This window comes from Mytilus trossulus, chromosome 4 (assembly GCF_036588685.1).
Source record: "Mytilus trossulus isolate FHL-02 chromosome 4, PNRI_Mtr1.1.1.hap1, whole genome shotgun sequence".
NCBI lineage: Eukaryota > Metazoa > Mollusca > Bivalvia > Mytilida > Mytilidae > Mytilus > Mytilus trossulus.
In genome coordinates, this window is record NC_086376.1 from 95,037,222 (window position 1) to 95,050,987 (window position 13,766).

General features: G+C 31.0%; 1 protein-coding gene across 1 annotated transcript in view; it reads right to left on the bottom strand.

Annotated features, from left to right (window-relative positions):
• The window catches only part of LOC134716399 (adhesion G protein-coupled receptor A3-like), a 70,190-nt gene that overhangs the window by 23,891 nt on the left and 32,533 nt on the right, over positions 1-13,766 (bottom strand). Inside the window, exons 9-10 of the mRNA XM_063579382.1 lie at positions 12,448-12,542; positions 10,327-10,534 (exon numbers count right to left, since the gene is read on the bottom strand). Of these exons, the coding sequence (XP_063435452.1) occupies positions 10,327-10,534; positions 12,448-12,542 (303 nt within the window). The remainder of the gene's footprint in view (positions 1-10,326; positions 10,535-12,447; positions 12,543-13,766) is intronic.

Genomic DNA, 13,766 nt, shown 5'->3' on the forward strand with positions numbered 1-13,766 from the left:
CTGTTTCTAAATACTGTCCAGGAAAAAACTATCATTGATATTAATGAGCCTTTTTTTTTTCAGATCAAATTTATTTCATCCTGATAGTCAACACTGATTTCAAATGGACATGTTTCAATGAGATTCATGCATAGCTATTGTTTGTAACAAATTTTACTTAAGCAGGTAAATGGCAGAACACAAATTTATGTAATATACATGTACATGATGAAGTTTTGGGTGGGGTTGTGTGTTAGTCAATTCCCTACAAGTTTATAATGCTATATCCATCTCATTTTCAGATCCTCTGGTTAAAATAGAACCTGCCAATTTGTAATTTAATGTTTGGTACAAAAATTTGATGGACAAAATCACATATGCATTTAAATTAATACTGATTTTATATCTCAATATCTAACATTTGTAAATTACAAAGTTATATTTTCTCCGTTGGAAATCTAAAGAAAGTGTAAAAAAGTCTAAATAATGAAAGAAAAACTTTGTGAGAAAAGTTTCTTAATCCTTCGATGTAGTCCCATGACAAAAAGTAAACTTGCACAGTCCCACAATTATAAATATTGAACTTACCTTTTGACAATAATATCCAACGTACAATTCAAATGTCGTTATTATTAAATATGGTTATATCCATACCACTACATGTCAAAAATTAATCACATTTCTATATAGATAATCCTGCTATTGAACAAGACCAACACGGATCAAAAACATAAATCAAAATTTGAATTTCTGTCACTTCACTTTCAATTGATTATCAAAATTGTTAAACGAGAGAAAAATTTGTTATTCATGAAAGATTATGTAAATGAATTGTGTGGAAAATCACAAATAACTTATCTATAAGCCAACTTTCACTCCCCAATCATTTAAAACCATGCACAACTTTTTATATCTATAGATGCATCCATGTTATAAAATGTCCAACACCTGTCCTACCAGTGAGAAATAATTCTGGCATTTATAAATCACATTGTGTCCTTGTGGGATCTTATTAATAAGATTTGTCACAGGTGAAAATATTCACAATGTCCAAAGTCAGAAGAAAAACATAATTCCAGTTGATTATCTAAATTAAATCTCCGGCTATTTTTACCTCTTCTGTCGACTTTTTGATCCATTGTTTGGCTTGATCAAACTCATTCTATCTTTAACTATAGGGGTATTATTAAAAGTGAACTTTTTCTTGTTCCTTTATGAAAATATTAAACTACAACAAAAATCATATAAAGAACTTGTCTATAATAGACGTTGAAATTTAATACACAGTCTCTTGACTTATAATTACATGTGATTGGCAGTAATTTGGGTAACGTTTTTTTCAACATTGTAGAAAATTACAATACTTATGGCACTTAAAAAACTACTACAGACAAGTGGCTTTCTTGTGTGAAGTTTGACAATCCATATCAGATGTGAAGTGTGGATTACTGAATATATATTAGTAGATACATCATGTATCCAACCCTGACCTTAATGTTACTGAATATATATTGGTAAGTACATCATATATCCAACCTTGACCTTCAAGCTAAAGACACAGTTCAACAGAATCTAATGGCCACTTATCAGCTAGATTCTAGTGTTGCATGGAGGCAAATACAAGATGCTCTAGTGAATCTTCCTTAAAAATGGATCTTAGCAATATGTTCGAATGCAAGCATCTACAGATGATAACCATTGTATGTTAGGTGAGCTTGTGAGGGAGCTAACACACCCCACTCCCCCACATAACAAATATGTGTTAATTACACAAATTCCATGCATAATATACACATTCAAATTAATGATCAAACTCTTCCAAGATTTTGATGAGTGGAGTTTGTAGAGGATGTGATAGCTAACAAATGAAGGTACTATCCAGGTGACAAGAATAATTTGGGATGTTTTTACAATTTAAGAAATAATTCCTTCGTGTCATGCTCTATGCTCATTTTAACATGGGTAGGCATTATATTTGTCGATATTTTACACTGAGCGTTAGCGAGGTGTAAAATGTGGTCAAATATAATGCCTAACCATGTTAAAACGAGCATAGAGCATGACACAAAGGAATTATTTCGATTCTAATAGGACATATACAGTAATTGTATAGGTCGAAGCGTACGAAAATACCGTAAAAATGTTCAAGCTTTTCCCGCTTTTTTTCCTGAGAAGTCTGTGCATTATATTTCATATTTGATAAGTTTAAAAACTATAAGCAGGGTAAATATATGTTGTTTTATAAAAAATATATAATAAAAGTTTATTCCTGCTGCTTAAATGTATACATTTTAAAGGATAGCGATGGGAATAACGTTTTAATACACAGCAAGTTCGTGCGCATGTGTCAAATATATTTTTTATGCTCATTAGAACACGGCTTTGTTTACAAAGCGTAATAAGGACGTCATATTAGAATCTGGATCCTCTTCACAATTTCTCATATGTATGCAAGACAACAACATTCATACACCAATTAAACTGCTAATAAAATAGATCTATCTTTGTAAAACATTGATCTAGGACAAATTCCTCTGTTAATAGAAAAAAAATACAGATATTAAAGTAATAAGTTAAGATGAAGGGCTCCTCATTCTTTATAAGACCACCTGGCTTTATGTTTGTAAATGTTACACTGATATACATGAAGCAGAAACATTTAAACTTGGCAAAAACAAAAGCACAGTTGCCAAATGACTAAATCCCTCCCCCATTCATAACATCTGGTCATCTGGTAGATATAAGGCTTTATGAATGAAGGAAAAGAGGGGGAGGGGTAAACATCATCTGGTGAAATTAAGTCTTTATGAATGATGGAAAAGAGGGGATGATAAACATTCTCTAGACACCAAACCAACATCACATACCCCTCAAAAACAAAGTAATGACACCATCACTATTTTCTATTATAGGATTGCAACTACTGTTTCTGCGATGAATTGGAGGTCCAAGTATCATAAAGCCAAAAATTTATAGTATAATATGAATAGGTTTTGTCAAAGCAATGTTTTTTTGTAAATGCATACACAGTATACAGAGTCTGATGTTGATCTAACAAAAGTTGTTTTGTATGTTACAGACATAAACTATTACCTTGGTCAGTTCAGTTTAAACAAGTAAATACTATAGAACAGGGGCAGATCCAGGGGGGGGGGGGGGGGGGGGGTGTTCCAGGGGTTGGAATGCGGACATGTAATTGGAAACCCCCCCTTTTGTCCTGGGTTAGGAATCCCCCCTTATTAAAGTGGCTGGATCCGCGCCTGCTATAAATTACATGTTTAAGATCAAACGAATTTCATGCAATGATGGTCTTATATTATAGGATGAAAAATTATAACTCACATAAAAAAAATGCTGAAACATACAGTGGTAAATAATAGAACTACGTATCAATGTATATTGATGAAGGTTAAGTATTTTACACTATACACTTCTACCTTTCTTTAAGATGTTTGTATGCAAAAAGCAAAGCTAACAGAAAGATGAAGACTACTTTGTATCATAATACATTATCGGACTGTAGTTTATTTGGTTTTTATTTAAGCACTGCAGTAGCTGGAGTTTCCAGATAATTTTGTTTCATAATATTTTGTCTCATAATAATGTAAATGAACACTTTTCCAAATACAACTTTTGATTTGTTACAATAATTACATCTACATCTTTACGTACATAACTTGCAAGTAATTATTTTACTCTCGTCTGATCAAGTGGCAGTTTCTTACCGAAAGATTATAAATTCCTACCTCCTTGATGGAAAATATCAAAATTCATTTTGTCCTTCTATATTATATCCCATGTAAACATCGTAGTATCCTACGGTATATGAATGGCTGTGAACAAAGCAACATTTATCTATTTACCACTGACATATGATCTTTACCTGTATAGTACAGGTATTTCTCATTAATTAAACGTGTCAATTATCAAACCACCTGGAAAACTGACCATGAAATATTTGACACAGGTCATGTAACTGTATGATAACTATTGTTAATAACAGCTTTTTAAAGTCATCATTGAATAGGTCACTGTCCAAATTTTTGTTTGGAATTTGTGACAATTAAAATATTTGGTCGTTTGTTAATTTGTCTTCTATTTAAACTGGACAAGACAGAAACAAGTTACTTACAAGGAAAATAATTTAGAAACATTATTCAGGCTATCCTATAGATATTTAAAAGGCAAATATCCTTTAGCTGCTACATGGAAGTTTCTGTCCTGTACAATTGATACGTAACCAAAAAGACATATTTCACATAACTATTTTCCTAACACCACTCAATTTGTAAATGACCATAATATTGTTAAACAGTGGTGAATCCAAGGGGGTGTCCAGGTTGGAACTTCCCTTTTTTGGATGATCAATGAATTTGAATGGTGACATGTTGTTTGAACCCCCCTTTTTTTGGATGATGAATACATTTGAATGGTGACATGTGGTTTGAACCCTCCTTTTCCTGGGTTGGGAACACCTCCCCCTTTTAAAAATGGCTGGACCGGCCCCTGTTAATGTATATTAGTACATTATGAATCCTTTCATAAAATTGTAAAGTTGTAAGACCCTTACGTGGGATGAAAAATAAATTATTAAATTATTACTGAAATATCACTGTATATTATAATAGAAATGATCGAGTTTCATCAACATCAAGGTAATGGTATTACTACAAGTCAAATTCTTAAATAAGAAGCAAGAGATACCCTTCTTGATGTAGTAGGAAGAGATACCCCCTGCTTGTTGCATAGAAAGGGAATACATATGCTGATCACTGTAGCACACTTCAAGGAAAATTCTCTTAATCTGATCCTATCTCAAAAGTGCAAACCCATTAATATATTATACTGTTGAGGTATACACTCCTGACAGCCTCACAGTGAGAACTTCTGAATAGCAAGATTAATGAATTATCATATTCAGCTTTCTTTTTTTTACATTCTGCACCATTATAGATAAGACGTTTTATTTATTTCATTCATTACATTAATCAACATAATCATAGATTGATAAACATTTCTCACATTTACATTTCCAGGGTTATAACCCACCTTAAAAATATTAAATTCAACAGCTGGCAACAGAAAACAAATCCCCCTTTCTCTAATGTTACATACTGTATGGTTTATATTTTGAATGGTCAAACTGGCTATTGTACATCCTTAAGGTGGTACCTAACACTACAGGGAGATAACTCTGTAAAGTCAGCTTAACGTTTTAATTACCATGTGGTATTAAGGGAGTATTAAGCTCCTCAATGATCAAAATTAGTGTTTGTCAAATTGCTATATAACCAGTGTAATATTTCTGACAAAATGGTTGGTTTATTTTTTTTAAAATTTTTCACATTTTTGTCAAAGGGTCAAAGTAAATACTTTGTCAAACTTTTATGAAAATTAAACGAGCCAAATTATTTTTAGTGAAAGTGTTGGGTACCACCTTAAAGGAGGATATATCATTATAGTAAGTAGAGGTACAATATGCAATCAGCCATTACATTCTGTCTACTATATCCAATGTCAATGAAAAATCATGTCATTATACAGAATAATTCTGGAACTATCTTTTTGATCAAATTGAGCTTCCAGCTGATCAGCTCTACCTGTTACCAGAGTTCTAATCAAAGTTGAGAATTCATGACAGGCTGAATAGTTATATAAAGAATTTCAGACCTCAGGTTCTCCTCAAAAGAAGAGTTGAATTTTGAAGAGGGGATTAAATATCAAGGTTTTTCATTTTTTACCAATTTCTAATTTAAGATTATTCTATGATAGCATGAGGCTAGCATATTCTACCCAAATAAACTGGTGAGCCCTAAATGTTCTGAATGCTTTGACAGCCATACCTCTAGAGTCAGTGAACCAGGTGATTCAAAACTAATCTAAAATAGCTAAAAATAGTGAGAGAAAAAACTGTGCAGAATATAAAGATTTAAATGAAGGAGAACATGGAGCTTTGTTTTTTTACAAATCTGTCAGAGAAAGAAAAGATCAATCAATTAATTCATAAACTATTGCAAAAAAACATTGTGATCAGAGAAGAAGCAGATGTGAATAAACAAATCTGTTTTATATAAAAACAAAAAAACAAAATTGATTTAAGTTGTCAGAGGTACAACAACCAGGAGAAAAGATTAAACAGGACATCAAAAGAAACTGTTTTCTTTGAAATTTTGCTACATTTTTCAGTATTACAACTTGGGGCATAGATTTCAAGTGAAGGAAAAAACAAAACAATGGCTTCAGAGAAGAGATGAAATATGTTACATATAGGTCTAAAAGAAAGTAAAAGTTAACTAATAGGTCTTCATCAGAAATAAATGATTTCCAGCTGTTAAGAGTACACAAAGGTGAAGAAACCATGAGATGAATGAACAATCTAACTTTTGTGATAGATAATAAACATGTTATTTGACACACTTTCAATCGACTTTACCTTACCTTCTTGTTTCATTTGTTTAAAAAGCAAGTTTAAGTGCACTTCTTTTTCCCCAATGTACTACTTTCAGAGTTAGCACCCAGTTACTTTCATGTATCAAATGAGAGACGGTATACAACTTGAAAAATTTATTGGTGGTTACTTAATGTCCAGTGACAAATATTTCATGCTTTTTCAGTATGGTAAAACTTTAATAAAACAAAAGAAATAATTATGCTTTTGTTGTATTCATGTATCAGCTATTGCTTCACCCATTTCTACCCTCTTGACAAGTTTTATTTCTTTCAGTTTGAATACAGAGGATACTATACTTTGTCATGGATTTTGAAGTTTAAAACCGCTTATACTTTTAAATCTATTCAAGTAAAAGTTGTTTTTTATAAACTTTCCTTGTAATAAAGTTTGGTACCATTTTAAGAATCAAGCTATCTTGACGGGCAAATAAATCTTTCACCCAATATTGTCCACTTTTTGCCTAGTATTCGATTGAGGCCGTATGTAAATTCTTTATTAATAAACCAGAAATAAACTTTTACACCTGGGAAAATGACTCATACTGATGATGTATGGAGAAGATGCCGAGCTTTCTTATCTAACTTATAATAAAAATAGAAACATCTTTATAAATATGTAATATCTGAGGCTAATTAATCTCTTCACATGCATCCAAAGTGCATCAAATTCTCTAAATGATATGATGCAGAAACATGATTAAATTGGATTCAAATTTATTATTATATTCCATATATTTTTCTGACATTTTACTGAATGGGTAAATATATATAACATATATTAATAATAAAAATATAGGTCATATTCATTGTTTTTGAGAATTATGGGGTATACAATTTAATATAGTTTGCAGGTGTGAAAATTATTCTTTGGCAAATAAAACAAGATATTAGTTTTCTCATTTGAATTGTTTTACATTGTCATTTCAGGGCCTTTTATAGCTGACTATGCAGTATGGGCTTTGTTCATTATTGAAGGCTGTATGGTGACCTATAGTTGTTAATTTCTGTGTCATTTTGGTCTCTTGTGGACAGTTGTCTCATTGGCAACCATTCCACATCTTTTTTATAAGATACTAGAACACACATGTGATATCGCGGGTTTGTGACTGAATTAAAGTATATAACTATGCAAATGCCTTATTTTAGTATTGGTATTCTCATCTGATAAAGTCATGCCGATTATTTTACAGTTTTCTCTGCTTTCAAAATCTTTGTTTCAACCTGTCGACCTGGAACCTATCAATTATTAGGAATATTAATTATTTGAAAAACAAAAGTTCCTGGAATGGAGTATTCTTTTATCAACAGCATTGTCCTGTATTAGTTATAAATAAAGATGAATTCTTTGACTGCTAAATTACGTCATGCAGGCTAACAAATTGAAAACTGTACCTATACGCCTTATATTAAGTCCAGATGTGACAATAATTGTATTTAGTAGTGTCAACCCTGTAATTATGACCTGTGTATCAGCAAAATCCTAAATACACCGTTTGGTGGTGTGTCTGTCAGATGTGGAACGTACAGATAAGGTAATAGGTAATAGGTGAATATACTGTTGGTAGGAATCGGACTCGACCCGGAACTTGTTAATTATTGGCAATATTAATTATGTGGAAAACAAAAGGGTCTGGAGTGGTGTAACACCATTGTCCTATATTAGCTATATATAAAGTATATTTCTTTGATTTGTCGTTTTTACCCCATGACTGCTGATAAATTGGACCTCGTTATTTTTTGTATTATAGATGTTTTTAAATAGGTGTTTTTTAGGAGGACATTATTTTGTACATTATTTTGAACAATTCCTTTCAATAACAAAAAGAGGGGGATTGTCTATTTCTCCTTTATAAAATAAATTGTAGTGAGAAATTGACTGATTCCTAATAAAGTTTAATTACTCTGCTTAATTTTAATAATTGTTCTAAGAAGGAGATGAGTTGTTTCAAGCAATGAACTTCCAAAACAATTACAACTTACTTTTAGCTATAAGGTAAAATTTACAAATCTTAAATCAGATTTATAAAACAAGTAACATAACCATGATAGCAAAAATTGCATACAACAGAAATGTTCAGTTCCTTAAATTTGTATTTCAAGACTGAACGGGGATGTAAAAATTGCCTACTTGCTTCAACTAAACATTAGGCAGCTGAAGTGCTGTAATAAATCATTCCCTTCAAGTTCAATAAATAAGAGCCAAGAAAAATTTGACAAAAAATTTCCAAGCATAATGAGGTTTGTAAAATTTAAACTATTGGCAAACAGGAGGAAATGGCTGCACAGTTTGGATTTGAAACACGGTAAAATATGTGATGCTCAATTTACCTTGTTTAGACAGAGATACAGTTTGTCCTACCATGGGGTTGTTTAGAATTGAAAGAAATCTAAAATTTAATTGATTTCTTTGTTGATGAAGATAATCATGGATAGCTACTTAATAGTCAGTTCCAAGTAACATAAGTAAAATGAATATGCTGGACAGGATATTGTAAATTTGATATGAGTTTTAAACCCTGCTTGGTACTTGACCAACACGCTGAGCTAAGTTTTTAAACGTGCGGTTTCAGCCACTAGCACCAGACCATCAAGTTGGTTTCTAAAGAAGGAGAGTAAGTCAATATTTGTTTAATGAACAATTGTTAAACTTTTGATGGATTCTTGTTTATTGTTAAAGACAATTTATTTAATTTTAAAGATCTAGATGACCTCGTCCTTTCTTTGATAAGTTACGTTGGTGGCTTGCTGTCTTAATCAATGTATTGCCACAGTTTCATTCTGATCTAAAGACATCGGCTCAGTGCTAGTGACTAATGTTGCAGTCTGTCTTAACCCCATCCAACTCAAAAGAGTTCCAAACATCAGCATCTATGACTCAGTATGGTATCAAACATTAAACCCTTTTAACAAACCAACATTAAACTGTTAAGAGTCTGTCCAAGTAAATATCAGACAAAACCTATGATATGGGTGGCACAACATAATTTTTTTCCCACTGAATTTTTGGTTCCAATGCAATGTTTATATCTTACTAAAGGATATATATGTCAAAGATATTTTTGAATCAACAGTGGATGGCGCAGAAAATGATTTTAAAGTTCACTAACAATGCAACAAAATTTTGTACAAAATGAAGAGTTATCTCCCCCTTTCAATGAATTTTCAGTGCTTTTAGTATATTTTTTTCTCTTTATTTGTTGCAGTTAATAAAAAAACAAAATTTGACTTTGAGAAAAAATGAATTTGTGATATGAAGTAGATGAAAAAATTTTAAAAACAAAATTTGTCATGTGCCATCCACTGCCTGGTTTTTCCATGGACACCCTCTTAATAATAGGAATAGAGTGGTGTAAGGCACATGTGACATTAATTTCTTAACATGGTGGAAAATAACCATAAATTAATCATAGTCTTTGTGGGCACTGAGGGTTAAAACTTATTTACATTTTGCTTTGGTAACTATAAAAGAAACAGTATTCTGAGTTGAGTTATTTCCCTTTATCCACACACATTGTTGATAGATTCATTCTGAGCAATTTGTAAAACTTAATTTAAATGTATTCTTGATAGGTATAGTAATATACACATAATTTTGTCAATTGAATATTTGAATATATATCATTGCCTGTAATGGGTAGGATCAAAAGAATGGTTAACTTACAGTGACAAATGCTTTGTGTTTACTCAAAGATAAAGAAGTGGTTAAAGTTAGCCATCAAATGTTGAAGGGGATTGACATAAAAAATTAAAGCTATTCTTTGTATTAAATGATCCTTTTTAGTAAATCATACAAAAAGAGAACTAAACTAATTCCTATATTCCCTCAACCATTCACCGGAAATATAACTACATCTTTGTTTTTCTGTGGGATAATAATTATAATTAATTGTTACTTACAATTTTGGCAAAGAAGTTCTTGTCTGTGAAATTTTCAAAGCTTTGTTGACACCAGACATTAGTACTGAAACTGGATGCCACATTACATTTTATCCCAGTGAACTGACTGGCCTCCACCTCCATGATATAGATACCAATATTCTGTGAGGACAAAGCCTGAGGTCTCGTAGTGACCTGGTTTGGGATAGATTCCACTACTTGTACCAATCTATAAATAGAAATTTGTATCATTGATTCTTTTCAGTACATTTTTTATGCATGGTTTTTGTTACAAGTAATAAAATTAACGGTACCAGTTTTCTTGCACCAGATGCGCATTGGGACAATACATGTCTCCTCAGTGATGCTCGTGGCCAAAATATTTGAAATCCAAAGCTTATATAAAAGATGAAGAGCTATAATCCAAAAGGTCCAAAATGAATAGCCAAAGTTTCTATGTGGTTTGTATAAACATGAGAGTATATACAGCTATCAGAATCTGTAGCCCTTTTAACAAAAAATCTTTCGTGTTAAATTTATCATATGTCTAAAATATGCCTTATCAATTCAACTAAATATTTTTATCTTAAGACTTATTTTACACTTAAAATTTTTTGTGACTTCTGCCAAAGATGAATTTTTATGTATTTCACATGTTAAGTTTTATTTGTCAAAATAACCACAGTATATGTAGTTCATGTAGTAAAAAAATGTGCCTATAAATCTGTGTTTCCCATTCTAGGCTCATATTCCTTATTGATGATTGTTCTCCATATCTATAGTGTAAGGGAATGTCATACGTATGGCTGTTAATGATTCTACAGCTGTTATTTCAATAGTTTTGATTACATATACAGAAGCATAGAGACATTCATGGTTGATCCCATCATTTTCAGTTTATTGCAACAACTTGATTTTTATTTTCAGTACTGAATAAAAATTCATCAAAAGACACAGGATTTTTACTCATAAAAGTTTATCAATTGAGTGAAATCACCAAATAATTGCATACTTGGCATAAAACTGTATATTGAAATTTTATAACTTTACAACTTTTAAAGTGTTTAACTTATAACAAGATATTATTTCAACCATGAACTATTTTTAATTAGGGAATTTGCATAATATCTTGTGTGTGTACTTTTTTTTTAATAAATTCTATGTTTATTCTGTATAAAAAGTGTTGTGTGCTGCACAGAACATTAATTTAATACAAATTTCAAGCAAAAGAAATAATGCAAATTCCATAACTGAAAATAATTCTAAGTTGAAATAATGCCATGTTTAATCTTTTTCGGGGGCAACCTCCAGCATTAACAAACATTGCTCGGTAATTCCTCCCCTCTTATTATATTTTTAATTTGTCCTCCAATTCTTTTCTTAATCAATGAAAGAACAATTAACAGTCTCGGTAATACAAAACATAGATGTTTCAGATAAAAGTAAAATCACAAAAATACTGAACTCAGAGGAAAATCAATTTGGAAAGTCCATAATCACATGGCAAAATCAAAAAACAAAACGCATCAAAAACGAATGGACAAGAACTGTCATATTCCTGACTTGGTACAGGCATTTTCAAATGTAGAAAATGGTGGATTAAACCTGGTTCTATAGCGCTAACCCTCTCACTTTAATAACAGTCTCATCAAATTCCGTTACATTTACATGATGCGTTAAATAAACAGTCACAATCAATAAAATAGTCAAAATATGGGAACATCAGTCATCATCGTATAACAATTTAACAGGACACAACAACATCTACTATCTACGAACACTATAAAGCTAAAGTTACTTCCCTTTTTATGCAGTGAAGTCCTCTAGAGTTACTTCCCTTCCCTTAATTTGTTGGAAATTATTATTATTTTCTTTTTTCTAGCTTGAATGCAAGTAAAGGACAATATACAAAGGATTGAATTTCTATACACATCAAGCCATGTTTAAACAATAAACAACTTAATGAATTTAATGCTTTTAAAAATTGCCAAATGTGTAAATAATAAGTATCAGGAAACAAATATGATTGTTTTGCTGCTAAAATTAACAACCAAAACTATAGTATATAGATTTGATGGTTAGCTGGGAAAAAAATTCAAGATATCTAATTTCAATTTGATATTTCTATTGAATTGTACCAACCTTGAACAAGCTTGATCATTGACCTGTCCATGTTTCAATACTGTTTTACTACTGTTCATCATACCACTCACTATCTTCAGAACCCTTTCTGCTATCTGTAAATACAGTAAGGTACAAGATTATAAATCAAAGGAACAAACTCAATGCAATATTTCCATAAGTAACCATTTTTGACATTCTGTACTTGAGATTTTCAATTAACAATAGAATTTATAAAATATATGCATATATATTTCTATTGCTTTTAAATCCCAACATCTCAATAAAACTTTTTTTATTACCATCAATGTTTAAGGATTTTTTTCAGGTTAGAACTCTCAAAGACAAATATGTATCGTTTTCTCAACATTCTCTCTTTATTCAAAGTATCATAAAAACAGGATCGGACCAAAAAGAGCATTATAACACAGCCACCCATTTATTATTCTTAACACTCCCCTAAGCAAGGCCAAAATTATGTCCCTCAACAATACAAGATCAAAGTCAACCTAATCTAGACAGATTGTAAGTTTAGTGATTTAATGGAGACTATCAAAGATTTGTCGACAATATCATGTTATTTATATAAAAAATACACCTCAAAAAGACCACCACAACCACAAAATTCATTGAAAGGCACATTACACATGGTGAAGTTTTAGTGTTGTTTTTGGTAATGTTATTTACTGTAGCTGTTTTATTTGTAGGTTTTGAAAGAGATTGTGACTTGTACTATTTTGTGTTGTTCTTTTAGCTACTGTAAGTTGTGGGTCTTTATTGTTTTACTGAACATTTGCCTATCCTTTAGGTGGCATCATTTTCTGATGTATAATTTGTTATCTTTTTCACATAAATTCTTTATCAAGCAGGTCTGCTTTTTAATTATTTCAAATGGAAGATCATTCTCAACTGAAGATGTCTGTACATAATAAAACTTTAACAAGCTACATAATTCATTAAATACTACATGTACTACTATGTACTTTATTATTTTGAAAATATAAAAGATAAATTTATTGCATAAAAACAGCCCTAACATTATACCCAGTCAATAAATCTATTTTACACTTATCCCTTTAACAAACTTTCACAGTTAATATTTTACAGATTTTGTTTTCAGTTTAGATCTTCTTTTGACATTTAGTGATGAAAATATTGACAAAGTTAAATCTGTAATAAACATAAGCCTCTTTTGAGGTAAATAATAGATTTATAATATTTATTGATCAGATAATATCCCTTTGATGTTTTAAATAAATTGAACTGTTACAAATTTTCATAGTAGATTAATGGTTTGCTATTGATAAAAAAAGTGTCCCTTGCTTTCTATATAAAATATC